Raw genomic sequence first — 27,919 nt, 5'->3', positions numbered from 1 at the left:
GCCTCTGAAATGCTCTCTAGTGTCGGGTGATTTCTTCCGCGGGACAGGAGACACAGATACTGTAGGTCTTCCTCTCCAGTCTTTATGGCTGTCATGTCTTTCCTTACCTACTCAACTGGCTAGGATATCAGGACAGCAAGCACAAACAATAATGCCTTTGCTTGACTCTCAACCTTAGGGGAAGGTTATTTTAACTTTTTCATGTGTATTTTTTCACTCATTTCACTGATAAAATAAGGGAAATTTGGGACCAGAGCCATAGCATGGTAAACCAAACCTCTGTCTGTGGTTAGGACATCCCATTGGGTAGCTCAGTTGTCCTAGTTTTGATCCAGTTCCCTGCTTGTGGCCTGGAAAGCAGCTGAGGAGGGCCCAAAGCCTTGGGACCCTGCACCCATATGGGAGACCTGGAAGAAGTTCCTGGCTCCTGGCTTTGGATCGGCTTAGCTCTGGCCCATGTGGGATCCAATTTCAAAATCTTATCCAATTTTCTGTTGGGTTGGTGATATTTCCTTTTTAGAAGTGCTAGTTGTATAAAAGATGTGACACAGACTGCAAATAAAGATCTCCCAAAGCAATATTCATTCAGTAGAAACTGCATCGTTCCCTTCCCCAGGCTAGTTAGTCACTCTCTGCTGTGACAAAGGGCAGGACAGTTGGCAACGTGCCTTCAAAAGTAAACTACAGGTACCATACAAATACTGTGCCACCAGTTTTTATTGGGGGTACTGATTGCACATCCTACCATTTCTACAAGAGATGCCTTCTAAGCACAGGAGATATTAAACGCTTTATTTTTAATTGAATGGACTTTGCATTAGTTGTTTTGCCCAACTGCAAGCTAATTCTTCCGAGTGTGGTTAAGGTAGGATAGGTGATAATCTTTAATAGATCAAATATATCTACTGCAGTTTTAAATTATGGGATAGTTTTATGGGGATACACCTTACCATCTTTGAGGAAACCAGTATATGAAAGAAAAAAACTTTTCCATCACATAGCAATAATAAAATCCTGATTTGTTCAAACTTCCCTTTTAAATCAGAACACTAGGGACCGAAACTGAGAAAAGGTGGCTTAAAGGCACGTATTTGGAGCAGTGGCTTAGGTTACTGCTCCGGATGCCTGATTCTCACACTGGAGTTTTCCTGTTTAGTCCTGGAAAGTCATCTTCCAATCCAGCTTGCTGCTAATGTACACCCTGGGAGGCAGCCGCTGATGGCTCGAGTGCTTGGACTGCAGCCATGTATGTGAGATGGGTGGAGTTTCGAGTTCCTAGTTTGGGCCTGGCCCACAACTGACTTTGCATTTGGGGAGTGTGCCAGTGGATATGCACCGGTGGAAGATCTCTGTCTTTCAAACAAAATTTTGAAAAAGAGAGAGATTGAGATAGATAGATAGATAGACAGACAGACAGACTGAACTTAGATTAAAATGTGGCTTAATTTGTGCTGACATAAGTAAAGCTAATTCTTTTTAATACCTCTATCTGATCAGTGCTACAGTTCATCTGCTCATTTAACACCCCTAATACAGTTTTCTAACTAGACTGCTCAAAAACTCTCCTAACCAATATGGAAATCAATCAATAACAACAAAAATGAACAAGAACTGCAAAAAATTTAAAAGCCAAAGAGAACATCAAAGACTCTTCTAGCTTTGTGACACCTGCAGGACATTAAACCCAGAATGGCTGCAACAGTCCAAGCTGAGTTGATCTGACGCCAGCAGTGTCTTCTGGGTCTCCCACATGGGGGCAGGCCCCAAGCATCTGGCTCATCCTCTGCTACTTTTCCAGGACATAAGCAGGGACCTGGATTGGAAACAGAGCAGCTGAGACTCCAACTGGCACCCATAAGGGAGGCTGTCCTCTACCCCATTTCTTTGATACATAACTTCTTTTTTGACAGACAGACTATATAACAATTTTATTGCTTACCCTTAAATATTGCAAAAGTATCTCCCTCAAAAATACTCTTCTATCTGTTTAACCGTAACACAATTAAGAAAATCACAAGTAGTGATACCTAACTAACTGCAGTAGTCCATCCTAAGATTCTAACCCAGGAGCCAATCTCACATTACATTTGGATGCTTCACCACCTTAATTCCCCCCAGTTCTACTGCCTCTCTGTTCTTTGCATTGTGAATGCTTTCTGGCTTTCAATACATCCCAACTTCTGCATACACACATTTTCAGAATTAGAATCTGCATTTTGACTGCAAATACCACAAAGGTGATACACTTCATCCCAAACATCACATTATACATTTAATTATTCAATCACAGCAGCATCAAACTTTTGATTAAATTTCCCCTTACCTAAAAGGCATGTTAGGCCCCAACCAATATAATTAATAAGTAAACTATGGGATGACACATTTTTTTTTTAAAAAAAGGAATCTCAGAATAGGCTTTTGAAGAACAAATGTTTAGTCATTTCTATTTATTTTGAAAAGCAGAGTGACCCAGAGAGATTTTTCATCTATGGGTTCACTCCCCAAATGCCTGCAATGGCTGGGGCTGGGCCAGGTGGAAGCCAAAGACCAGGCACTCCATCAGGGTCTCCTGTACAGGGGGCAGAGACTCAGTACCTGGACCACCATGTGCTGCCTCCTAGATGCACAAGCATGAAGCTGCATCAGAAGCAGAGGCAGAGGGCCAGCATGGTAGCCTAGAGGTTAAAGTCCTCACCTTGCGTGCACCCAGGATCCCATAAGGGCGCTGGTTCATGTCCCAGCATCCCTGCTTTCCATCTAGTTCCCTGCTTGTGGGCTGCGAAAGTAGTAGAGGACAGCCAAAGCCTTGGGACCCTGCATCCACGCGAGAGATCCAGAAAGAAGCTCCTGGCTTCGGATTAGCTCAGCTCTGGCTGTTATGGCCACTTGAGGAGGAATCATCAGATGGAAGATCTTCCTTTCTCTCTCTCTCCTCTCTGCATATCTGCCTTTCCAATAAAAATAAATAAATCTGAAGAAAAAGGAGGAGGAGCAGGAGGAGAAGCAGCAGCAGCAGCAGAGAAGGGACTCCATCCCAGGCAGCCCAAGTGGTTTAATATCCTGGGCCACAACATATGTCTTCCCCTCCACCCAATAGTCCTACATACTGGCAGGCATTTTTCTTCTATTTCTTCTTTTTTTCAAGGCTCCCTGTTTCCTTTAATTGGGATGTAGTAGTATTTAGAAACTAAGAACTGAGTCTACATGTGTTCTTTGCTTCTGGGTACCACTGATTCTTGGTTCTTCCTTTGAAGAGATTGAGGAAATAACTAGTTTATAAAAAATGAGTTTGGGCCCAGCATAATAGCGTTACGGCTAAATCCTTGCCTTTAATACACTAGGATCCTATACGGGCACCGGTTCATATTCTGACTGATCCACTTCCCTTTTAGTTCCTTGCTTGTGGCCTGGGAAAGAAGCAGATGGCCCAAAGCCTTGGGACCCTGCACCTGCACGGGAGACCTGGAAGAAGTTCCTGATTCCTGGCTCAGCATCAGCTGTTACAGCCACTTGGAGAGCAACCCAGCAGATGGAAGATCTTTGTCTCTTAACTCTGTATATCTGCCTTTTCAATATAAAAAATAAAATAAATCTTAAAAAAAAAATCATAAGGGTTGGTGCCGTGGTTAAGCTTTGGCCTGTGGTACTGGCATTTCATATGGACTCCAGTTTGTGTCCTAGCTGCTCCACTTCTGATCCAGCTTCCTGCTTATGGCTTGGAAAAGCAGCATCTCCCTTGTGGCTACAGGGCAGAAAGCTGGATCAGAGGTGGGACAGTCCAGACTTGAACTGGTGGTGCCCACATGGGATGTCAGTGCCACAGGCAGAGGTTTAACCTACTATGCCATGGAGTCCATCCTAGATCCTAAGATTTAAAGTGAAAGACACCATTGAGATGCTTGCAACTCATGCTGGGACTATGTGGGTTTGATATCCAGTGCTGGCTTTTGACCCTAACTTCCTGACAATGCAGACCCTCGAGGTAGGAGTGATGGTTCCAGGAATTAGCTTCTCGTCACCTACATGGGATTACTAGATTTGTGATCCACGTTCTTGGTCACAGTCTGGTTCAGCTGAGGGTACTCTCTGCTTCTCAAGTAACACAACACTGAATTGACCTAGTTACAACCAGCTCTCGCACCGGGAGGCTGTTGCCCTCTGATCATTCATTGGCTGGTCATTAGCCCAGTCCCCTACATATTTTCACTGCAGTCTAATGTTCTGAGAACACTGTTACCACAAAGCAAAAGTGTCAGTGTTAGGGTCCACAGGAGATGCCAGCATCCTACACGAGCACCTGTTATGAGTTCCAGCTGCTCATTTTAAATGGTCAGCTGTAACTGGCTGGTATAGAGTGTTAAGTTGTTGCTAATGACACTATCATCCTATACTGGAGGGCCAGCTGGAATCCTGGCCACCCTGCTTCCCATCCAACTCCCTGTGGGAGTCAACCAGTAAACCAAAGATTTCTTCTTTTCCCCTGGGTTTGAAAAAAAAATCTTTCAAATAAATAAATATTTTATAAGAAGATTCAATAAAGCTGATAATTAACTACATGTAGGTTTAAAATATGTGACTGTTCTCAAAACTGACCTTTATAGATCCACAAAGGACATTAAATAGAAGCTTTAAAAGAATAATCAGAATGTGTTAACACCACAAAATAAGGTTAAAAAGAACATCAACCAACATTTCTGCAGGTGTAGGTTGAATTTTCAGCAACTTTGCATACAGATTACAAAAAAATAAGAAAAGAGGAAAAAAACAGCACATACCAACACCAACAGTACCAAACTGTTGCCCGACTAATGAACTTGGACTGAATTGGCTATATGTCGGCATCCTGCCAAAAGGCCCATAGGAACCCACTGACTGGAATGAAGATGCAGATGAACCTAGTGAAGACTGAAGGGAAGTCAGGTTATTTTTCCATGCTCGAAGCAACATATGTATGATGAAAAGTTCACATTTTTAAGAAAACTATTAAATAAATAAGTACTACACACAAAAAGAACTAAAATGGCTTCTAGCTGCTTTTTAATATTAAATAGTTGATCAGTGTGATTTCAATCTTTGTACTACTTATACTCAATATGATTTTCAATTTTTTTCTACAATAACTCTCCCTTTTAGAGTTAAGCCTTAACCAGCTAAACCTAAGATAATTTTTGTACATATAGACTTTATATGCTAATTGGTCTTACTACAAATATATAATGGAAATAATTATTGTATAAAGGCTCTCAGGATATAACCTCACTGACAGAAGACCCTTGCCAGGTACTAATAAATACTTTTGAATGAATGAGTGAAAAAAAAAAAAGAAAGTTGTGGTTGGAGTTTTTCTTTTTTTTGTTTTTGGTTGGAGTTTTTCAACACCAGTTGATGTGGGTTTTCAGTTTTTCTTTCACATAACTAAATAACTGGTTCCCAGATGATTATCCAAAGACACACAGAACAGTAAGATAACACCACGTTTTGTTGTGGGTAGCTACTTCTATTAAGAGCATGTTTCTTCTTTCTTCATTTAACAGATTTATTTTCTCTGGATTCCCTCAGACTTCCCCCAAAATACGACTTTAAAGTGGGGGGGTGGGGGGAGGTAGATGAAATTATAGCTCTTCTCCAGTTTACACTGGAGAATAAAATTCATAATTTTCAAAAAAAAACTACTTTCATCTACTTTCAAGGCAGAAAGAGATAAGTTAGATATATTTTTTGCCTATTGGTAGACTTCCTTATGCCCACAACAACCAGGGTTGTGCCAGGCCAAAGCCAGGAGCTCCACTGAGTTTTCTCTCCCTGGAGACTGGGCACAGGCGCTTGAGCTCCCACCTGCTCCCTCCTGGGAGGCAGCAGAAGTGTGGCCGGGATTCCAACCCACACTTCGACACAGGATGCGGGCATCCCAAGCAGTAGCTTAACCTGCCACAATGCCTGCCCCTCACAATTTCTTAGTGAAAAGATTACATTCTAGGAAAAAGTTTTAAATATTACCAGGTATTTTTTCCCACTTTTATATGTATTTCTAGATGAATTTATTAGATATTTTCCTCTAATATTTGGAAGTAAGACAAATCCCAAGCAAGGTAATTTACAAGAACCTACTTTGTGGAAAGCTGGGAAGATTTTATCACAGCATAAACAAAGATAAAGGTGGGGGCTTGAGGCATACGAGGTAACTCTGGGACGGGGCCTCTCCCTCAGTGCCGGCTGAGTCCTGGCTGCTCTTCCAACCTAGCTCCTTGCTCTGTCTGCCTGTGGAGGGCAGCAGACAACAGTCCACATGCTTGGCCTGGATCATGCACGTGGGAGACCAGGATGGAGTTCCTGGCTCTTGGATTCAGCCTGGTCTAGACCTGGCTGTTGTAGCCATTTGCGCAATAAGCCAGCAGAAGGAAGAGTTCCGTCTCTCCCTCCCTGTTGCTCTTTTAAATAAACCTGATCCCCCCCAAAATGGGGGTGGGATAAAGACAATTTTAAACAATCTAAAAGTCTGTTGCAAAACAAGCATATTTTGGTGCTAATAACAATGACATGATAGAAAAAAAAAGGTGTGAAGACAACACATTTAGGAGGGAAACCATGGGAAGACCAGTCATCTCTCTAACTAATAATACTCTTAGGTAAGTGATTTTTCTATTATAGCCAAAACAGAGAGCCTTTATCTGCTGCCAATGAATGTGCAGAAATGTAGAAATGGATACCCACTTTAATTCATAATGTACAATTATCTAAATATTTTAATGTTTACAGTGTGAAAATTTAAAAATTTTTTATATACGTTAAAATGCTTTTGCTTGTATAATACTATTTACCATCACATACCATATAATATGTACTATGATTTAGCAGTTTTCTCCATTAAAGCAAATACTTTCCTAAGAGTAGCCATTATCATCCTGGCTTCTAACATGAACTCTATCTGAAAAAGTGCAGAGGCGTGAATCCCATCTTTTGAAACAGGATTGTCAAATTGTAAATGTGACAATAATTATGATACCAAGCTCAGAGTGTGTTATGAAGGCTAAGTTCTTATATACTATATTTTTCAATAAATATTAGCTGGAATAGTTAGAGTAGAAAGTTAGAATACCTTGTTGAAATTAGAAAGCATTTTACAATAAATTCCTTTTAAAAAAATCTAGTCCCAATTTATGATCCAAAGAGAAAAATCTAGATGAGAACACACTCCAGATAATTTCACAGATTCAAGTCACTTGGAGACAGCAGCATGAACACTCAGCAGGGGAGGGCAAGGGCCACAGCTGGCCATGCTATCAGTTACCTGCACGATAGCTGGGTCCTGAGGCAAAGAGCACTGCGGCTTCGGCGGCTCACAAACAGTGAGGTCTTTGATATCGCTCCCGCGGAATATGATGTATTCAAAGACTTCATCTCGAGGCGGTATTGGGCGATCTGTTGGTCTGTCTTCGGTACCGAAGGATCGAACTGGTGAGAAAATAAAGAAGAAAAGGTGGGTGTCTATTCACATTCAGGAAGCAATTCTAAGCATCCTATTTCAAGCACCAAGCAATGGGTTTGAAATGCAATCTGCAAAAAAAAACAAAAAACAAAAAACAAAAAAACAAAAAAACTGATCATTAATCTGTAGAAAAGTATTTAAAAATACAGGGAAACAGAATAGGTTTTGCCTAAAGCCAAAAATCATTCAATTTAACTTATCAGCATAATGAGACTGTGCTCTTCCTCTATTTTTTATTTTTAAGATTTTTGGAAAGGCAGCTCTACAGAGAGAAGGAGATAAAAGGAGAAAGATCTTCCATCTGCTGGTTCACTCTCCAAGTGGCTGCAACAGCCAGCGCTGAGCCGATCTGAAACTAGGAGCTTCTTCCAGGTTTCCCACATGGGTGCAGGGTCCCAAGAACTTGGGCCATCTTTTACTTCTTTCCAGGCCTCAAGTAGGGAACTGGATGGAAGCGGAGCAGCCAGGACATGAACCAGCACCCATATGGGATGCTGGGCGTGCATGGTGAGGACTTTAGTCACTAGGCTACCATGCTGGGCCCTCTTACTATTTTTATTTATATCTTCGGTGGTTGTGTTAAGAGGTATAAAAAAGTTCATTGCTGACCTATTTTTAATAAACACACTCTGTGAAACAAAATGTGAGCAATGTCATTTTTTGGTGCTGGTAGGGGCTAATGAAGATTTCTCTAGTCTATGAAATCCCAAAAAATGGACAACCAAGTTTTCGGGAAAGATAAGACAATGAAGTAGGTAACATTTGCCTTGGTGCTCAGGGTATCCTTGGGAAGCTCAGCTGAGTACTACCAGCTATACAGCCCCAAATGCCCTGGGAAGCTAAGCCAATATAACATTTAATCTGATTATTTAAAAATCAAAGTTCAACTACAGACCACTCACAACAAGTTACACTGGCAACAAATGAAGATTTCCATCGAATTAGATTATCTGAGACAGGGTCCAGAACCAACTCTCCAAGTCTCTTAAGAACTTTCAGGCCTACACAGAAGTTCACAGCAAGAAGGTAAGCCCTTCAACACTGTGCAGAATTTTGAAGACACACTTTTGTGTCAAATTGACCCAGAAACAGATGGAAGATGAATGCTATTTCAATTTAAATAATGTCTCATTTCCATACTTCACAAAATTCTTCCTAGTTAGAATGAGACTTCTGGGTAAGATGATGGCATGAGTGGGTTTATTGGAAAGTATATAACCTAAAACTGAAGAAACCAAAAATAACTTTAAAAATCCCGAAATCAAGAGAAGATCTTCAAGTCATACTATTGAATTCAAATGAGTTCAAACTGGAGGACCAAGCCCAGAATGCCTGTAACTCCTTCAGAGTAATGGTCACTCGCACCTGCTTACTTGGTAGATGGGTACAGCGATACAAGGCGTGAGAGAGGAAAGATGTAGAATGCTGGAGCCGAGAGCCCCTTTCCTAAAAGTAAGTGAGTACTGTAGCAGACAGGAATTAAAAAAAGAAAAAGTTTCCTATTTTCAGCTTTATGTAAAAGGAAGACTGATGTCAAGAGAGGACTAGGAAAATTTCTCAATAAATTGATCTTACTCCCAACCTCTGCACCATCACCAACAGTAACATCCTTTCCCTAGTATGAAATCCATGTGAATTAAGAGACCCTCCAGCCTCTTCAAATACAAAGGTGCATAGCTTTTGAATGCTCTATGCCCTCCAGCAGCAGTCACCAAAAGATGTTAAGAAAAGGAGCAGAAAGCATGGACTCAAGAAGTTTACAGAAAAGGTGGGAAGAGTAACAGAAGGAGTCAACCTTCAGGGCCAGCCATGTGCTGTCACAGTGCATCAGAACACAGGGGACAAGAACTGAAGAGATCTCGAAGACTGAGACCTGGATGCGGAGCAGAGAGAAAGGAGGCACAATAAACACAGAAAAGGTGAAGGATTACCAGTACTGAGCTGTTATAACATGCTTCGATGCATGAATGAGCTCCTATGCATTTGTAAGGAAGGGAATCTTGTCAGTACATTACAACATCAGGTTGGTTCATCCCCAACTTTTCCTAACATGTTATTCATTTTGTGCATTGGGGTACCTGCAGGTAATTTCAGCACACCATCAAGCAATAGTATATTACACCCACTCATCCCAAGTTGCCCTCTGGCACAATCTGGCTATACATTCGGTTTTATAAGTACATCGTTCCCCTTGATCTTAAGATAGTCTCTCCTACTCTCTAGCAGCAGCCGTAACTTCCTTTTTTGTTCTTCCATTAGGTTACTTTCACCTTTGTTTTTCAAGACAAAGTTCTACATTTACTGTACTATTTATATTTTAGTGGGTTACCATGATTTTAGGCTTCTTTTTTTAAAAAAAGATTTATTTTATTTTCACTGGAAAGGCAGATTTATAATGAAGACAGAAAGATCTTCCATCCACTGGTTCATTTCCCAAGTGGCCACAATGGCTAATCCGAGGCCAAGAGCTTCTTTCAGGTCTCCCACATGGGTGCAGGGTCGCAAGGCTTGGGCCATCCCCACTGCCCTCTGAAACCACAAGTAGGGATCTGGATGGGAAGTGCAGCAGCTGAGACACGAACTGGTACCTACATGGGGTGCTGGTGCATGCAAGGCAAGGATGCAGCTGCTGGGGTACCGTGGCGGGCCCCATACTGGCATTCTTATTAGGGCTCAAAGTACAAAGTTGCCCAGATTTTGAATGCTCTACTTCTTAATGTCAAGTTCCCCTTAAACCTCACTAACTGCAGTGCAGAAGCCTGATATGGTACTATGACATAAATAGCTATGTCTAACAAAACCTGTTAGCAGTTTTTCCTATTATCCCTTTCATTATAATGCTTCAGGGGCTAAGTTTAAGTAATTTAATTTTTTAATAATACAGTCATTTCTAATTTATTTCATCTATAATGTATGCTTAATACCTCAGAAAAAAAGCATTTTTGCTCTATTAGTTTATTTTGGATTTTATAGGAACTCTACCTTCTAATTTAAGTCTCCAGAGATGACTGAGAGTCTTGACATGAACAAAATGGTTTTATTTCACTTTTCTCTATAAAATACTTGTGCACCACTGCCCTTACGTGCTAGGTATCTTACTAGATGCTAGGGAAACCAGTTCCTATTCTCTAAAGCTCATTCCACTTACTTACTTGAATTTGAAGGTACACTCCAACTCAATCCAATCCACACTGCCCTTTAATTTGATAGAGAGCTCCCATCCACTCATTCATTCTCCAAAAAGCTGGAGGGAGACACCTGGATCTCAATCCAGGATTCCCACGTGGGTGGCAGGAACCCAGGCACTTAAGCCTCATCTGCTTCCTCCCATGGTGCAAGGAGCAGGAGCTGGGTTAGAGGGCAGAGCTGGCACTCGAGCTCAGGCATTCCAACACAGGATTTGACCGTCTTCATTCACCATTGTACCACATGCGCACCTTGATACTACCATTAACAAGGACCACTGGTGTTCTGAACACATCATAGCCCTCAGTGCTGACACAGTATAAACCTTCAAATTAAGCCTTAATGCTACTACTAGGAATGGAGCTGAATACTAAGCTGATCCTGTGATACTGTGGGATTATCATGAATTAAGGAAAATGAAAAATTCAGCAGGTTGAGAATATTTAAATAGTGTATTGATATCACAGTATAAAAGCTGTCTGTACTCACCCTCAGGACGTTTACAGTCTGGCTAGTGTACCTTGCAGGAAAGAAAGCACGTGACGTATCGTTTTGCTACTGTTGCCAAAAGGAAGCACCATAGATGTTACCTGAACATATTTCTAGCAGCATTATTTACAACTGCTAAAAAGTGGAAATAATGTAAATCCCACCAACACATGAATCAGCCAACTGTGACATTTAAACATATTTCCTATATGTCACATATGTACATACATATATGTGCATGTATACATAAAAACGTAATAGAATATCTAGAGTGACACTCCAAAGCACTCATTCTAGTGAAGGAAGTCAGAAACACAACACCACACATTGTATAATTCCTTCTATATGTTTCCAGGATAGAAAAAGCCTCGGAGGCAGAAAGCCTGTCAGTGGCTATCAAGGTGGAGGAACTGTAACAGGGAGGGAGGTTTCCCTAGGATGACGAAAGCATTTCTGAAACCAAGGAGGGTTGATGCTTGCACAACACTGCTGAATGCTGCTGAACTATACACTTTATGATCAATTGTATGCCATTGAAATTTTACCTCAAACACAAACATGCATGTGCATAAGAGGATTCACAAGATAATAGTATTTAGGGAAAATGGTAGAATTAGAAGGTTGCTCTCTAGTTTATATTTCATTTTTTAAAAAGATTTATTATTTATTTGATAAGCACAATTATAGAGAGAACAAGAGATCTATCTGTTGGTTCACTCCCCAGATGTTTGTTAACAGCAAGGACTAGGCCAGGGGCTAGGAGTGAAAACAGTCGAGCCATCTTCCACTGTTTTGTTTTTTAACAGCAAGAACGAGACTAGGGGCTAGGAGTGAAAACAGTTGAGCCATCTTCCACTGTTTTCCTAGGCACAGTAGTAGTGAGCTAGATGGGAGGGGAACATCTGGGACACAAATCCATGCACATATGAAATGCCTGCATCACAGGCAATGGGTTAAGGTCAAATTATCTAGCTCAACAGTCTCCAGATTGGGACAAACTCAGACATCAACTTGATACCACACTTGGCTGCATGTGTATAAAAACTTATACATCCAGTGGAAGAGTTATAGTTACTAAAGCCCCTGTGTAATACCTCCACTATAAAATATGATATTTTTAAAGTTCAAAAATGACAAACAATATATACCCATGCAACTGGACTTTAGGTATTTATTCTTAATGACATAATTAATGTTTCTCTAAAACCTTAACCTTTCACATAAATTAAAAATCACAAATTAGGGGGCTGGGGTCAGCACCATGGTACAGCACGTTATGTCCCTGCCTAAAGTACTGGTATCCCAAATGGGCCTGGCTGCTCCACTTCTGATCCAGCCTCCTTGCCTGTGCCTGGGAAAGCCGTGGAGGATGGCTCAAGTCCTAGGGCTCTTGCACTCACACGGGAGACCAGAAGAAACTCCTGGCTTCAGATAGTCTCAGCTCCAGCTGTTTAGCCATTTGAGGAGTAGGCTAGTGGATGGAAGCTCCCCCGACCACCCGCTTCTCTCCTCAACTCTGCCTTCCCAATAAAAATAAATACATACATTTTTTAAATTGGAAAGATGTTTTACAGTGAGGAGAGACAAAGAGGAAGATCTTCCATCCACTGGTTCACTCCCCAAGTGGCTGCGATAGCTGGAGTTGAGCTTATCTGAAGTCAGGAGCCAGTAGCCTCCTCTAGGTCCCCCACGTGTGCAGGATTCCAAGGCTTTGGGCCATCCTCAACTGCTTTCCCAGCTCTCAGTAGGCAGCTGGGAGGGAAATGGAGCAGCTGGGACAGCAGTTGGTGTCCACATGGGATACCGGTGCGTGCAAGGCAAGAATTTAGTCACTAGGCTACCACACCATGCCCCCTTTTTTTAAAAGTTATTTGCGTTTATTGGAAAGTCAGATTTACACAAAATGAGGTAACAGAGAGAAAAATATTCCATCTACTAGTTTATTCACCAAGTGGCTGTAATGGCCAGAGCTGAGCTGATCCAAAGCAAGGAGCTTCCTCCAGGTCTTCCACATAGATGCCAAGGATTTGGGACGTCCTTAATTGCTTTCCCAGGCCACAGGCAGGGAGCTGGAAGGAAAGTGAAGCAGCCAGGACACATATTGGCATCCATATGGATCCTGGTGTGTGCAAAGCGAGGATTTAGCCACCGAGACACTGTGCTGGACCCAAAAAACAATCAGACAAACAAACAAATAAATAAGGGGCTGGTGCTGTAGTGTGGCATGTAAAGCCACCTGAGAAGCTGGCATCCCACATGGGTGCCCCAATCCAGGTCCCAACTGCTCTACTTCCAAAACTGCTCTACTTCCATGGCAGAACATGGCCCCAGTATCCATGTGGCAGATGTGCAAGAAGCTCCTGGCTTTTGGTTTCAGCTTGGCCCATCCTGAGCATTGTGGCCATTTCGGGAGTGAATCAAGGGATGGAAATCTCTCTGCTTCTTTTTAAAAAGACTGATTTCTATTTATTTGAAAGACAGTTGCATGGAGAGGAGTGGAGCAGCTGGGACTCAAATCGAAGCCCATAAGGGATGCAGATGTTGCAGGCAGAGGCTTAACTGGCTGTGCTGCACTGCTAGCCCTAAACCCATTTGTAATAGCTTATTCCAAATATGCTACACCTCAGATGATTTTAGCAAGAGTTTAGTGTAAGGCCTGCATGTAGAACAACAGCTGAATTTACATACAAATGTCAGAAAAAAAAGGAAATACAAGCTGTAAGTTCGTTTTTCTAATTTGATGCTTTTGCATGTAGGCAATTTGTTGAATATTTTATTTTTTCTGTATTCCCATTCTATTGACGTCCAGTTATTACTTCTTGGTTTTGTAAATTTAATTCAATCTCCTTGATATAAACACGATTCAGTGTTTTTGAAACCGCTTACTTGATAGCCTTTTCCATTGTGGGATTTTATTCAAGAAATTCTCAAATGTCAGCTATATATGTAGGGCACTGTGTCAGATTCTGTTGACATTGCAAATATGATTTAAACACAGAATATTTTACATTTTATGAGGGGGAGGCAGAGGTAGACTGGGTGGAATACTGTCTGGTTCAGAGAAGCACAGATTACTCCCGCCTGGGTGCAGTCATGGCGTGGTTAAGTGTGTGTGTGTATGTTAACCTGACTGGGAAAATCATCTTTTGCATGAGATTAAATCAGTGGGTTCTGAGTAATCATCCTCCACAATGTAAATGAGCTTCATCTGATCAGTTAAAAGTCTTGAACAACAACTGACACGCCCTCTGATCATGAACTCTGCCAGTCGGCTGTGCAGATTTCAGATTCACCAGGCTTGCCTGACGCCGTGAGCCAATGAAGTACATCTCTGTGGCTGTGCATGCATTTGCAGTCTGTTGATTCTTTTTCTCTGAAGAACCCTAACACACACATACACTCAGGCGAAATTCAGAGTCATTAGGTGTGGGAACGGCCAAGGTAGAGGGCAGAAAATTGGATCTGTGTACTAAACACAATGAGCTTGCTTGGAACTTAAATTTTCGTGAGTAGACTGGGATCTTACAACTGATACTTGGTCAATAAAGTTTGAACTCAGACTGTCATAAATTTTTTTCCCCAGAAGATCTACTTATTCATTTGAAAGAGTTAGACAGATCTTCCATCTGCTGGTTCACTTCTCAAAAGGCTTAGCGCCCAGGACAACACCAGGATGGCAGGTCTCCCGCCTGAGTACAGGGCCCCAGGCACCTGGGCCGGAAGTGGAGCAGCCAACTTGCACCAATGCCCATGTGCGATGCTGGCACTGCAGACTAACATCATCGATCCTAGCCCAGATTTCAGTTTACTTGGCTTGGTTTTCTCAATTTACTGTTAGTGTTTCCTGGATACTTCAGTAGCTAATTTGTCCTCACATTTTGATATTGGACATATTTTTCTTTATCAGTTGATATTAAAACCTAATATACTTATAAAATATGTATTTATTTATCTGAAAGAGTTACACAGAGAAACAAACCGAAATTGGGGGCCAGTGCCATGGTGTAGCACGTTAAGATTCTGCTTGAGGCCTTTGCATCCTATAGGGGCACTGGTTCAAGTCCAGGCTACCCAACTTTGGATTCAGTTCCCTATTGATGGCCTGGCAAGGTAGTGAAAGATGGCCAGGCGCTCGGGCCACTGCCCCCAATGGGAGATCGGAAGAGGCTCCTGGCTCTGGGCTCTCAATCTACCTAGATCCCGCTAGTGTGAATCAGTAGGTGGAAGCTCTTTGTCCTTCTCTTTGTAACTGTGCCTTTGAAATAAAAAATAAATAAGGTCTTAAAAAATGGGCCCGGCGTGATAGCACAGTGGTTAAAGTCCTCTCCTGGCACACACCGGGATCCCATATGGTTGCTGGTTCTAATCCCGGAGGCCCTGCTTGTGGCCTGGGAAAGCAGTCGAGGACGGCCCAAAAGAAAAAAAGAAAAAAAAAGAAAAAAAGAAAAAAAAAAAAAAGAGAGACTGTCTAGGCCTGCTGTTTAAATTGCATCAGTCTGCTCCCAGAAATGCCACCCTTTGCACACTTGCACTTTTCTTTCTTTTTTTTTAATTTTTAAAAAAGATTTATTCATTTTATTACAGCCAGATATACACAGAGGAGGAGAGACAGAGAGGAAGATCTTCCGTCCGATGATTCACTCCCCAAGTGAGCCGCAACGGGCCGATGCGCGCCGATCCGAAGCCAGGAACCAGGAACCTCTTCCAGGTCTCCCACGCGGGTGCAGGGTCCCAATGCATTGGGCCGTCCTCAACTGCTTTCCCAGGCCACAAGCAGGGAGCTGGATGGGAAGTGGAGCTGCCGGGATTAGAACCGGTGCCCATATGGGATCCCGGGGCTTTCAAGGCGAGGACTTTAGCCGCTAGGCCACGCTGCCGGGCCCTCACACTTGCACTTTTCCTGGGCTCCTTCATTGCCACCTACACAACCTTCTTTCTGGTAGCGAGTATTGCTACACTGTATGGACACCTCTATCCCAGCCAGTACTGCACTGGGCATCCCTGACAGAGAGCGTGCCTCTCCTGTCCTCCTCTGTAACGCTCTCAATGTCCTCAGCCCTGTCAGGCCTCAAGTGCCACTAACCCCAGCATAGCACAGCTCCTGTAGCTCCAGAATTCACAACCCAGGTGACTTCTCCCTCACCCTTCCTCCCCTACTCCCTTTAAAAAAAGATTTTCATTTGAAAGACAGAGACAGGAGACAGAAAGGTCTTCCATCAGTTGGTTCACTCCCCAAATGGAGGCAATGGCAAGAGCTGAGCTGAGCTGAAGCTGAGAGCCTGGAGCTACCTGCAGGTCCCCCACGTGGGTGCAAGGGACCCAAGCACTCAAGCCATCATCCACTGCTTTCCCAGGCCATATACAGAGAGTTGCATTCTAAGTGAAGCAGCTAGGACACAAACCAGTGCCCATATGGGTGGTAGGCTCTTGCAGATGGAGGATTACCCTCCCTCACTATAAAGGTTTATTTTAAAACACGCAGAACAAAGAGTAGAGAGGAATTTTCTAGCTCTTGGTTCGCTCTCCAAAAGGCCTGAACAATTAGGACTGAGCCTGAGCTCCACCCTGCTCTCCCACATGGCGGAAGGATCCAAGTACTTGCGCTGTCCTCTGTGCCTCCCAGGGAGAAGCAGCTAGACAGGGCTGAAGTGGAAGCTGAGTAGATAGTACTTGAACATCAGATACCAACGTCAGTTCCAAGTGGCGGCTTAACCTGCTCGCCCACAAGGCCTTCCCACAACTTCAACTTCTCAAATTCTAAAGGTTAAAGTTCCTTCATGTTTGACTAAAAATTATAGGCCATCTTGTTAGACTCCATTTGTTCTTTTCACCATAACATTTTATTTTCTTCATTCATTTTAAAAAGAGATTTATTTTTATTTGAAAGGCAAAGCTACACAGCAGCAGAGAGATCCTGCATCTGCTTGACAAATAACACTCTAGAAGGCCCAATGGCAAGGCCTGTGCCCGGCTGAAGTCAGGAGCCTGGAGCTTCTTCCAAGCCTTCCACATGGGTGCAGAAACCCAAATACTTGGATCACATTAGCTGGATTGGAAGTGAAGCAGCCAGGCGCTGGTTCTAATCCTGGTGGCCCCACTTCCCATCCAGCTCCCTGCTTGTGGCCTGGGAAAGCAGTGGACTTAGGCCCCAAAGCCTTGGGACCCTGTACCTGTGTGGGAGATATGGAAGAGGCTCTGGGATCCTGGCTTCAGACTGGCTCAGCTCTGGCCATTGTGACCACTTGGGGAGTGAGTCATCAGATGGAATATCTTCCTCTCCATATTTAAAAAAAAAAAAATCCATAAAAAATCCATAGTTTAGAGTGATGACAAATATTATTTTGATTTTTTGTGTGTTATTTAGTTATGAGGAAAGTGTATGGTAAGCAGTCCATTTGATGGTTTACTAATTTCCTTGTTGTTGAGAAGTCCGAGTTGATTATGTATTTAATATGATAACCATTTGTGTGCTGTGAATTGCATTAAGAGTTATGTAGGGCAGAGATGATGCTTACTAAATGTACAAAATGGATTGTTGAGATTAGCCAGTTAAATCTTTTCACCAGTAAGGCACTCAACAGCCCATGAGATATTTATTAAAAATGTCAAGTAAATCCTCTTATTTTTGTATCATAGTGTCAAATAGCAGTAAAATAAACATGTTAAGATCCTTAATCTACTGCTATGTTTCACTGTAAAATTTACCTTTGTTAAAATTTGCTTCTGTTCAAATTTGTTGAGATCGCACGTAAAAGTTTCCTAATATTACTTTGGCTGGTATTTTCTAATTACTGTATAATATTTTGGGAATGCAAATTTTATTTGAATGTCAACTACAGTTAAGCATGTGCCGTTTGGTTTTCTTGCTCAGGTTTTGTAATTTGATGGAATGTTTTTATTATAGTTTAATAAATGTTTGCTTTATTAAAAAAAATCCATAAAAACATATGAAATTTTAGAGGGTGATACAACAAATAATAATAGTTTCTTAGCATGATTATAAAGCAAAACAATTATAAAGCTCTATGAAACTAAAGAGATCTCAAAACATTTCTGTAAATTGTAATAAAACTGATCTATCCTCATTATTATGAATTTGAGAAAATAAAACATCTTAATAATGTGTTCAGTTTTTTTTTTTAAAGATTTATTTTATTTTTTTATTACAAAGTCAGATATACTGAGAGTAGGAAAGATAGAGAGGAAGTGGAGCTGCCGGGATTAGAACCAGCGGCCATATGGGATCAAGGCGAGGACCTTAGCCACTAGGCCACGCCGCCAAGCCCTGCGTTCAGTTTTTAGATTGTCTTTCCCCATCAAATATGTATCAAGTTGTTCAACCATTTTCTGAACAAGGAAATTTCAGAAAAGGCAATGCTTTACGTAATCAACAAATAGTTCATTATCTACGATCTGTTTTTCTGTCTCCTTCCTCCTGTTTTGTGCTTTTTATACAGAAAAAGAGACCCACAGCGGGGTGGGGCGGAACGAGCCTGGTATCTACCAGTGAAACTTGCTAACACAAGCAAGCTTGCTAACACAACCACATTCATTTCCTCTTTCCCAATCTCTTCAAATAGCCAGACTGACTTCATCAGTACCAGCTTTGTCCCTTGCCCCTGGTCATTCACACCAAGCTGTCAGCGTGAACTTCCTGACTCTGATATGGACACTGCTCTGTCTCTTTACTGGCTAAAAAGTCCTATGGCGCCTTCCAATCCATAAAGAAAACTCTGAGGTCAAGCACTAGACTTTCTTTCAGCTAGTCCTCTTCAGGTGACCAATCCTGATCTGTCAGAACTCTGTAGCTCTCTCCCCACTTGCCTGTGTTTACTCTGCAACTGAAAGGGAGAGAGAGAAAGAGAGAGTCAGACAATGAGAACGACTCCGCTGGCTCACTCTCCACGTGTCCCACAGCAACTGGGACTAGGCCAGGTCAACGTCAGGAGCCCAGAGTTCCATTGGAGTCTCCAGCATGGGTAACAGGGTCTTAGTTCTTTGACTCAGGTACTTGGGCCACCATCCACTGTCTTCCCATGCACAACAATAGGAAACAGGGATGGTAGGTCTCAAACCAGCACTTGAATATGGGCTGCTAGAGCCCCCATGGGCAGCTCCATCTGCTGTACTTGCACCCCAATGCCTGCCCCTACACTGCTCTTTTCTGGCATCTAGCATACTGTCTAGCATAGTTATAGTAGGCACTATTCTCTTAAATGATCAGCTAATTAAATAGGAAACAGAAAAAAAGGTGCAGAAGGATTAAAGTATTAGGGAAGTATTAGAGAAGCGTCTGAGAGGTGAGGGAACACCTGTGGCCCCCAAAGCACCAGGACAATTAGGGGCACAGGGAGGTCAAGCCAGCTGTTAAACTGAGATTGTCAGAAAGAAATGGAGCCATCAAGGACCCTTCATCAGAGGTCTCACCATATCTGATAAAAAAAAATACCAGCAGCAGCAATGTAAGTATTGGAAGGAAGACGTTCTCGCCACTGAGAAATTACTGAGAAGTCTGGATATTAAAGCAAGAAGCAAAGATTTCCTACAGCATGGATAGTGACAGTACAAGGGCAAATCTTCAGCTTGAAGATAACAGAAGGGAAACATTAGGTAAGCACTTACAGATGGCTCCTGCTGTGAGGACAGAGGGGATAGGAGGCAGTTAGGGTTTTTCTGGTCCCTGGTGCAGTTATTTTTTTTAAATATTAAATTGTAATTCTCCCCCATGTCATAATTTCCTGAGCATTCCAAAGACATCCTCTTGCCTTGGAGGACACAGGGGCAGAATTAACATAGGAATTCACTATCTCAGAGTTGTAACAAAAGCAAGAAGTGACCCACCTAATCTCATCCCTGGGCCACATTCAGAGATGGTACCTGAGTGATCAGCTCCTCCTTACAATGGGAGGAGGAAGTTAACCAGTCCCACCCTTCTGAGGTTTGACTGGAAATCAGATGTTATTGTCCCGAGATGATGCATAAAAGACACCATCTCCATCACGACCTCGGATTTTTCCTCCCTCCTGTCACTACGGCAGGATCCCTTCTTCCTAAATGAAAAGTGAAAATCAAAGAAAAGTACATGAAAATCAAAAAAGGCTTTTCTGACTATGTAAAATTTAAACTGATTTAAGCATGTAATCATGGGTCCAGCACCGTGGCCTAGTGGCTAAAGTCCTCGCCTTGAATGCGCAGAGATCCCATATGGATGCCGGTTCTAATCCCAGCAGCTCCACTTCCCATCCAGCTCCCTGTTTGTGGCCTGGGAAAGCAGTCGAGGACGGCCCAGAGCATCGGGTTCCTGCACCCGTGTGGGAGACCTAAAAGAAGTTCCTGGTTCCCGGCTTCAGACCGGCGCAGCACCGGCCATTGCATCCACTTGGGGAGTGAATCACGGACGAAAGATCTTCCTCTCTGTATATCTGCCTTTCCAATAAAACTAAATAAATCTCTAAAAAAAAAAAAATTAACCACAAGAGGGGCAAGATTTTATGAAGTTACTGAGGAAAAGTATCCTCAGTTGATTGGAACAAAAGCGAAAGAAAAGTAGAATTAAAAATGCACAGATAAGTGTGATACAACATAAAATTGAATGTAAAGTCAAAGATTTTAACAAGTCTAGTTTTCCTGGAAATTCTTACCAAAAAGTCACAGAAAGATTTTAATAAAATTACATGATTCTGTGTTCTTAAAAGACTTCTTGTATGTGTGCTTCACATTGTAGAAAAACAGACCACGGTGAACCAGGTAAGAAGTGACAGAAGTCTGGGCTATTATGGTTGCGGTGGGAATCCAAAGTGGTAGATGGTGTCACAATGTATTCAGGACACAAAGAACAAAGAACTGTCTGGACCTGGAGTCTGAGGGACGGCAGTTCTATTCCAGCGTCTGGGTCCAGGCACTTACTGGTAAAGGCGTGAGGCCAACTCTCTCTTCAGAAGCTCTGCCAAGGTCACAGTTTCAGCGCACTGTCTCTACTTTCAGATAAGCATTTATTTACATATTTTCCCTAGGGTGAAGATGGCAAAGGATGGCTGCCAACAGTCTAGCCTTCATTTCATTTACTTAAAATGTATTGATTTGTATTGGAAACGCAGATTTACCAAGACAAGGAGTGACAGAAAGAGACAGAGAGGTCTTGCATCCACTGGTCTACTCCCCAAATGGCTTCCCTGGATGGAGCTGAGTCATTCGGAAGCCAGGAGCCAGGAGCTTCTTTCAGGTGAAACGGCGCCCATAAGGGATCCTGGCACGTGCAAGGCGAGGACTTTAGCCTGGCTACCATGCCAGGCCCAATAAGCAATTTAAAAGAATTTACACCAGCAGTCAAAAACAATCCCTTTCATTTGCAAGTTAAGGTAGATTAAAAAGAAGGAAAAGGCAATATGAGGACTTGGCACACTGAAAGGAGATCATGATTAAAAACCAGTGAACAGCATCCAGGCAAAGCAACTCAACACAGCAGACAGGAGAAATTTTATTAAAATCGAACTTATAATCTGAGATAAAAGAAAAGAACAAACTGTGAAATGAAAAGTGAATCAGAAAATGGAGACGAATATTTTTACACGTATGCTTGTAAATGCACTGGGTAGCTCTGGGGGCAGGAAAGGATCGGCAGCCTTCACAGCATTACAAAGTCAGATATACACAGAGGAGAAACAGAGAGGATTATCTTCCGTCCGATGATTCACTCCCCAAGTGATCACAATGGCCGGAGCTGGGCCAGTACAAAGCCAGGAGCCTGGAACCTCTTCCGGGTCTCCTACGCGGGTGCAGGGTCCCAAGGCTTTGGGCCGTCCTCGACTGCTTTCCCAGGGCACAAGCAGAGAGCTGGATGGGAAGTGGAGCTGCCGGGATTAGAACCGGCGCCCATATGGGATCCCGGGCCGTTCAAGGCGAGGACTTTAGCCGCTAGGCCACGCCGCTGGGCCCGAGGAAGTATTTTTTTGTTGAGCATATTTTGGAATATTTTTTATACTATGCCTTGGTTTCATGTTTAAAACACAAATATTTTAAAGAAACATAGGACTCCATCCTGCCCCCTGCTAAAAACTCAACGGAAGTATAAAAAAGAAAAGATACGAGCAAATGCTGAATTAGTGGGCTAGATACAAAATGAGGACAGAAAGTTAAAAAGTTGAAGAAGCAAAACAAAAATAAAAAGCATGGAAGAGAAATACTTTAAAATGAGTTCTTGGGCAGCAAGAGTTCCAAGTTAAGAATACCCAAAGGATAAAAGTTTCTCTTAACTGAAGAAGGGCTTGACTATGTGCATCAATAGACACTCAAAGTCAAGAAATTTAGAAGAAAAAAAGCCCTGCAAAAGTTCAAGTGGGGAGTGTGCAGCAAAACCTACCACTAGCTCTGTTGTCTATACAGGGCAACAAATTAGATTGGGATCTAACTTCTTCCACGCAGCAGTAAATGCTAGAAGGCAACAGAACAATGTTTAGAGTACAATGGAGGACAGCCAAACACTACACATGTTGGTCAGAGAAGACCTATCAGCAAACACGTACCTCAGAAAAATTTCAGCCAAACGAACGAAAGAGTAATGAGTTGTGAAATAACTTTAGAATGTTACCTATATCAATATGCTAGTTAACTGCTCTTATGAAATTCTAAAAAACAACCATAATGATCTCTACCTAAAACCTCAAATTACATAAAACTTGGAAAATAAAACAAAAGAACTGAGTAAGAAGACATGGGAAAGCTTTTATTTAAATTTTAAAAAACTTATTAGAGAGGCGGGGGACAGAAACATACTTGTATACATAGACAGCCCCTGTAGCTGGTTCACCTTCCAAACGCATGTACTGGTCTGGGTTGGACTAGGGATAAAGCCAGGAGCTTTGGAAAACAAGGATTCCCTGAAATGCAACCATGAACTCCATGTTAAGAACTCATTAATAGGGTCCAGCAATGTAGCCTAGCAATTGAAGTCCTTGCCTTGTACGCGCTGGCATCCCATATGGGCGCTGGTTCATGTCCTAGCAGCCCCACTTCCCATCCAGCTCCCTGCTTGTGGCCTAGGAGAGCAGTTGAGGATGGCCTAAAGCTTTGGAACCCTGCACCCATGTAGGAGATCCAGGCGACGCTTCTCGCTTTGGATTGGTTCAGCTCCAGCTATCGTGGCCATTTGGGGAGTCAATCAGTGGATGGAAGATCTTCCTGTCTGTCTCTCCTCCTTTCTGTATATTTGACTTTACAATAAAAATAAATGAATCTTAAAAAAAAAAAAAGAACTTGATAATAGACACCAAAGAAAATGTAACAGCCTCTTCATCTGAGGTAGATGCATTCCAAGACTTCCAGCAGATACCTGAACCTGAGTTAGTTCCAAAAATCTACATAACAGTTTCCTCTTATACACAACACTGATGATAAAGTTTAATTTATAAATTGAAAGCAGCAAGCATTAACAGCAGTAATAATGAGACACAACAAGGCTGATGCCATGGCAAAGCAAGCTAAGTCTTTGCCCGCAGCGTCAGCTCTACATATGGGTGAGGCTTGTGCCCCTGATGCTCCAGTTCTGACTCAGCTCCCTGTAAATGGTCTGGAAAGGGAGTGGAGGACAGCCCAAGTCCTTGGGCCTCTGCACCCACGTGGGAGGCTAAAAGTAAGCTCCTGGCTCCCGACTTCAGACCAGCCCAGTTCTGGCTGTTGCTGCCATTTGGGGAATGAACCAGTGGACAGATCTCTCTCCTCTGTAAACACAGAACAATCACAATCTACTTTAACAAGGTAGGTGCATGAGGACTCTCTCTAAAAATCTTACTATGGTATAATCACCCTTCTTGGGCTGACATGTGAAGCAAGGTAAATAAAGTAGGCATTGAGACACAGCATTAGGCCACTATATAAGGTTGACTTGAACATGAGCACTGGTATGCCTCCACAGTGGATCTAAGAGGCAATTACTAGGAGACTAACGGGCAGGTGGTGTACACAGTGTGTATACACTGATCAAAATGATGTGTCACACTCCGGGTGAGATGGAGCAGGACCGCATAGCCTACATAAATTTTCTTCATGCTACTCAGAATGTTGCAGAATTTATTTCTGGAATTTTCCATTTATTATTTTTGGGTCACAGCCTATTGACACTACAGGTAAGGGAGAACTACTGAAAAGCTGTTTGATAGTTAAGGCTTCTAAAGATGCAAAAACGTTTTGATATTAGGAAACTAATCAATGCAAATTCACATACTAAAAACAAAAGTCAAGAAAAGATAAACTTAGAAAACAAATCAGTGGTTGCCTGGGACTATGCGTAGAAGCAAACACTGACTAACCGGGCACAAAGAAATGTAGATTGGTGCAACTGTTCTAAAATTGGACTGTGAAGGTGGCTGCACAACTCTCAGTGTATTGCATACTTGCAAGAAGTAAATTTCCCAGCATGTAAATTATACCCAATTCAGGTGGCTATAATTTAAGAGCAAAAGGGAAAAATTATATAACAATATGGTTGTTAAAATGATATGTAGATCCACCAGTCACTAGGAGGGGAACAAAATACTTTCTCAACATGGCTATCCAGGTCTCAGAATGTATATGTTCATTAAATGCTGCGAGTGGTATAGTACTTCTGCTCCACTGTGCTGAAGGTTCTCTAGAACTTCCATTTTATCCTCTAGAGGACAGCATGAAATCCAGCTGCATGAAAAAAGATTCTGAAGGTTTGACCATTATTTAAATCAACTTCCAATTAAACCTCCAGTTTTCGGCTCCACCTCCACCTTCAGTTACTCCAGTCTCGCACACTTGGACTTACTGCAGGGAACTCATGAACCTTTCAGGGCTCTGAGAAGTGTGAATCAGATCACTTCTTGGCCTCATTCCCCGGCTGTTCAGTAGTAGCTCTCTCAATTTTGCTAAGTCACCTAAACTCACCGATTTGCTAGTTGGCCTCTAAAATTTTGTTGATGCTGTCTCCAAATCTACTTTATTCTTCACAGGTTTGTAACTCTAAAAACAAAAACATACAAAACCCACACACGACTTTTCTCACGTAGCCTTAGCAGAGTTTGTCAAGATCTTTACCCAGCAGTCTAACTTTAATCTTGATCCTCTAAGCTGCTTTCAGTTGGGTATTCTTGCTTGTGGTGAGTTTTACATATTAATCTGCCCAATGATAAACAAAAGGACAGATATGAAAACATAGGAGTGAAGGAGAGGAAGAAAAAGAGTATAAATATACCCCATGAATTAAAAAAAGTGGAGAGTGGGTGAGGAAAAGAAAACAAATAGCTATTAATTGGAGATTAGAGAGAAAGACTGTGTTGGATAAAGGATACTTAAGTCTTCCTTTAGATTTACAAGGTCCACAGAGACATAATCACATATACACATCAATGAATTCTAAAACATTCTAGAGAAAACTGAGATTAGCATCTGGCAACACTAGAATGTTAGAAGACAACAAAGGAATAATGTCAAAGTTTACAGAAAAAAAATTTAAATTGGTACCAAAAGAGCCAACCAACCAGTCAAGCAATTAGGAGAACAGGTTCATTAAGAAAATCTGTTACCCAGGCATTTCAAGTATTCCATTTCCTTAATTTAAAAAGATGCACAAATAAAAACAATGGGTGAAAAAAAATAGTAAAAGACCAAGTTTGCAAAGAAACAGGAATCCCAGAGAGAGTTTGAACAGACTAGAGACAAAGACGAGACCAGAATAAAGTAGTAGAGGAGGCAAGAGATGACATCCGAGGTCGGCTCTGAAAGTGGAGCTGACAGGTTCAGATCACATGGGAATAAAACAGAAGGGGAAGAAGGGAGAAGGAAGAAGGAGAAAAAAGGAAAAGAGAAAGAAGTGGAGGGGAGATGGGAGGGTGAGGAATTAAGGATGACTCCGAGGACTGTTACTGAATTAGGTGAGAAAGGCGCTGGAAGAACCGGTTTAGGACACTGAAATGAGACGCTGAGTACAAACTGCTCCTTCTCCTCTGTGGGTGGTGAGCGCCCAGTCAGGCCATCTTCCGTTGTTTTTCCCAAGCTCTCAGCAGGGAACTGGATTAGAAGTGAAGCAGCTGGTACATGAACTGGTGGTTGTGGCCAAGGACATACACTGATTATAATGACTGAATGACTGCTCACAGAAATTTCAAAGACTTACTTATTTGAAAGGAAGAGTGACAGAGAGAGATCTTCCAAAACCACTAGTTTCCTACCCAGATGGCTGTAATGGCCAGTGCTGGGCCAGCTCAAAGCCAGGAGTTTGGAATTTCATCTGGGTCTTCCAAATGGGTGGCAGGGGGCCCTCTTTGGCTTTCCCAGGTGTAATAGTAGTCAGCTGGACTAGAAGCACAGCAGCTGGACTTGAACTGGCATCCTCTTACGTGCTGCTGGTGTCAGCTAGCCTGCTAAGGGACACTGCCGGTAGAGATCACAGAATTTTAAGCAGTTCTATAAAGAGGGAGGTCAGGTCGTAATGGATATGAAGAAAAGTGAAAAGTAAGATTAAGAGATTCCAAGGTGGGGTCTGGCACAAAGGCCTAGCGGCAAAATACTTGCACCCATTTCCCATGCAGCTAGAGCAGTAGAGGACGGCCCACACCCTTGGGACACTGCACCAACGTGAGAGACCCAGAACTTCCTGGCTCCTGGCTTAGGATTGGATTGGCTATGCTCCGGTAGCTCTGGCCATTGTGGCTACCTGGGCAGTGAACCAGTAGACAGAAGATCTTTCTTTATCTCCTTCACATCTGCCTTTCCAATAAAAATAAATAAATCTTAAAAGAGATTATAGGTCATCTCTCTTGGAATGGTGCATACAGTTGTGGTACTAGAGACTGGGCATCTAGACAGAGATGGAGATGGAGACTAGAAATAATGTGATAGCCATTACATTAGGATAGGTTAAGCACCTACAAAAAAACAGTCACTTTTAAAAGAATTACATAAGTATTGCATGACTCTGAAAAAGGTATTAATATTCCTATCAAAAAGCTCAAATAGCTAAAGCTAAATAATAAACATGCAGTTGACACGGTGGCACAGAAGACTAATTGCCTCTGCCTGTGGAACCGGCATCCCATATGGATCCCATAGGCTTCACCTATGATCCAGCTCCTTGCTAACAGCCTGGGAAAGCAGCAGAGGATGCCCCGGGGCAGTGGACCCCAGCACCCAAGTAGGATACCTGGAAGTAGATCCTGGTTCCTAGCCTTGAACTCTGGGCCACTGCAGCCATTTGTGAAATGAACCAGCAGATGGAAGATCTCTCTCTCTCTGTAATTCTAATTTTCAAGTAAAATAATCTTTTTAATTATTAAGAAAAGTTATCAACAAAGCTAAATAACTTATCTATGGTACAAGAGATGCTAAGTACCCCAATTGTTTTTTTCGGGTCACATTTAATTCCAGAAACAAAATCCAGAAAAATTAAGAATCAGCTCCTAGTAGATAGGATATTTATATATTTTAATTATTAATTATTTTTATTTTTGATGATTTTTACGCAGCTGATTAGGATGATTAGGGTCAAGGGCTACAGGAAGATGGGTGAGATCATCATTTCCACATTCTCTTTTTTTCCTTCCTGTATCTGGGGGAAGAGGGAAGACTGGAGAGAAGCCAGATCCAGTCTCCCAAATACCTCCAGCACCCGGGTTCCAGCCACCCAACACCACCCCAGTGTCCCCAATGTGGGGTGTGCTCTGAGGGTCCTGCTCATGAGGTTTCTATAGTTCAACAGTTTCAAATTGCTGCTGATTTCGCCACTCCAAGCACAAGGAAATC

At 42.3% G+C, this 27,919-nt stretch overlaps 1 protein-coding gene across 2 annotated transcripts in view; it reads right to left on the bottom strand.

Annotated features, from left to right (window-relative positions):
- Positions 1–27,919, bottom strand: part of LSM14A (LSM14A mRNA processing body assembly factor) — a 65,157-nt gene that overhangs the window by 25,220 nt on the left and 12,018 nt on the right. For both annotated transcript variants that reach the window (XM_004595019.4, XM_036492653.2), the window contains exons 2-3: positions 7,289–7,452; positions 4,776–4,905 (exon numbers count right to left, since the gene is read on the bottom strand). In XM_004595019.4, coding sequence (XP_004595076.1) covers positions 4,776–4,905; positions 7,289–7,452 — 294 coding nt within the window. The remainder of the gene's footprint in view (positions 1–4,775; positions 4,906–7,288; positions 7,453–27,919) is intronic.

The sequence above is a fragment of the Ochotona princeps genome, chromosome 16, assembly GCF_030435755.1.
Source record: "Ochotona princeps isolate mOchPri1 chromosome 16, mOchPri1.hap1, whole genome shotgun sequence".
NCBI lineage: Eukaryota > Metazoa > Chordata > Mammalia > Lagomorpha > Ochotonidae > Ochotona > Ochotona princeps.
Note: the sequence above shows the minus strand (reverse complement) of the source record. Positions and strands in the feature narration are given on the sequence as shown.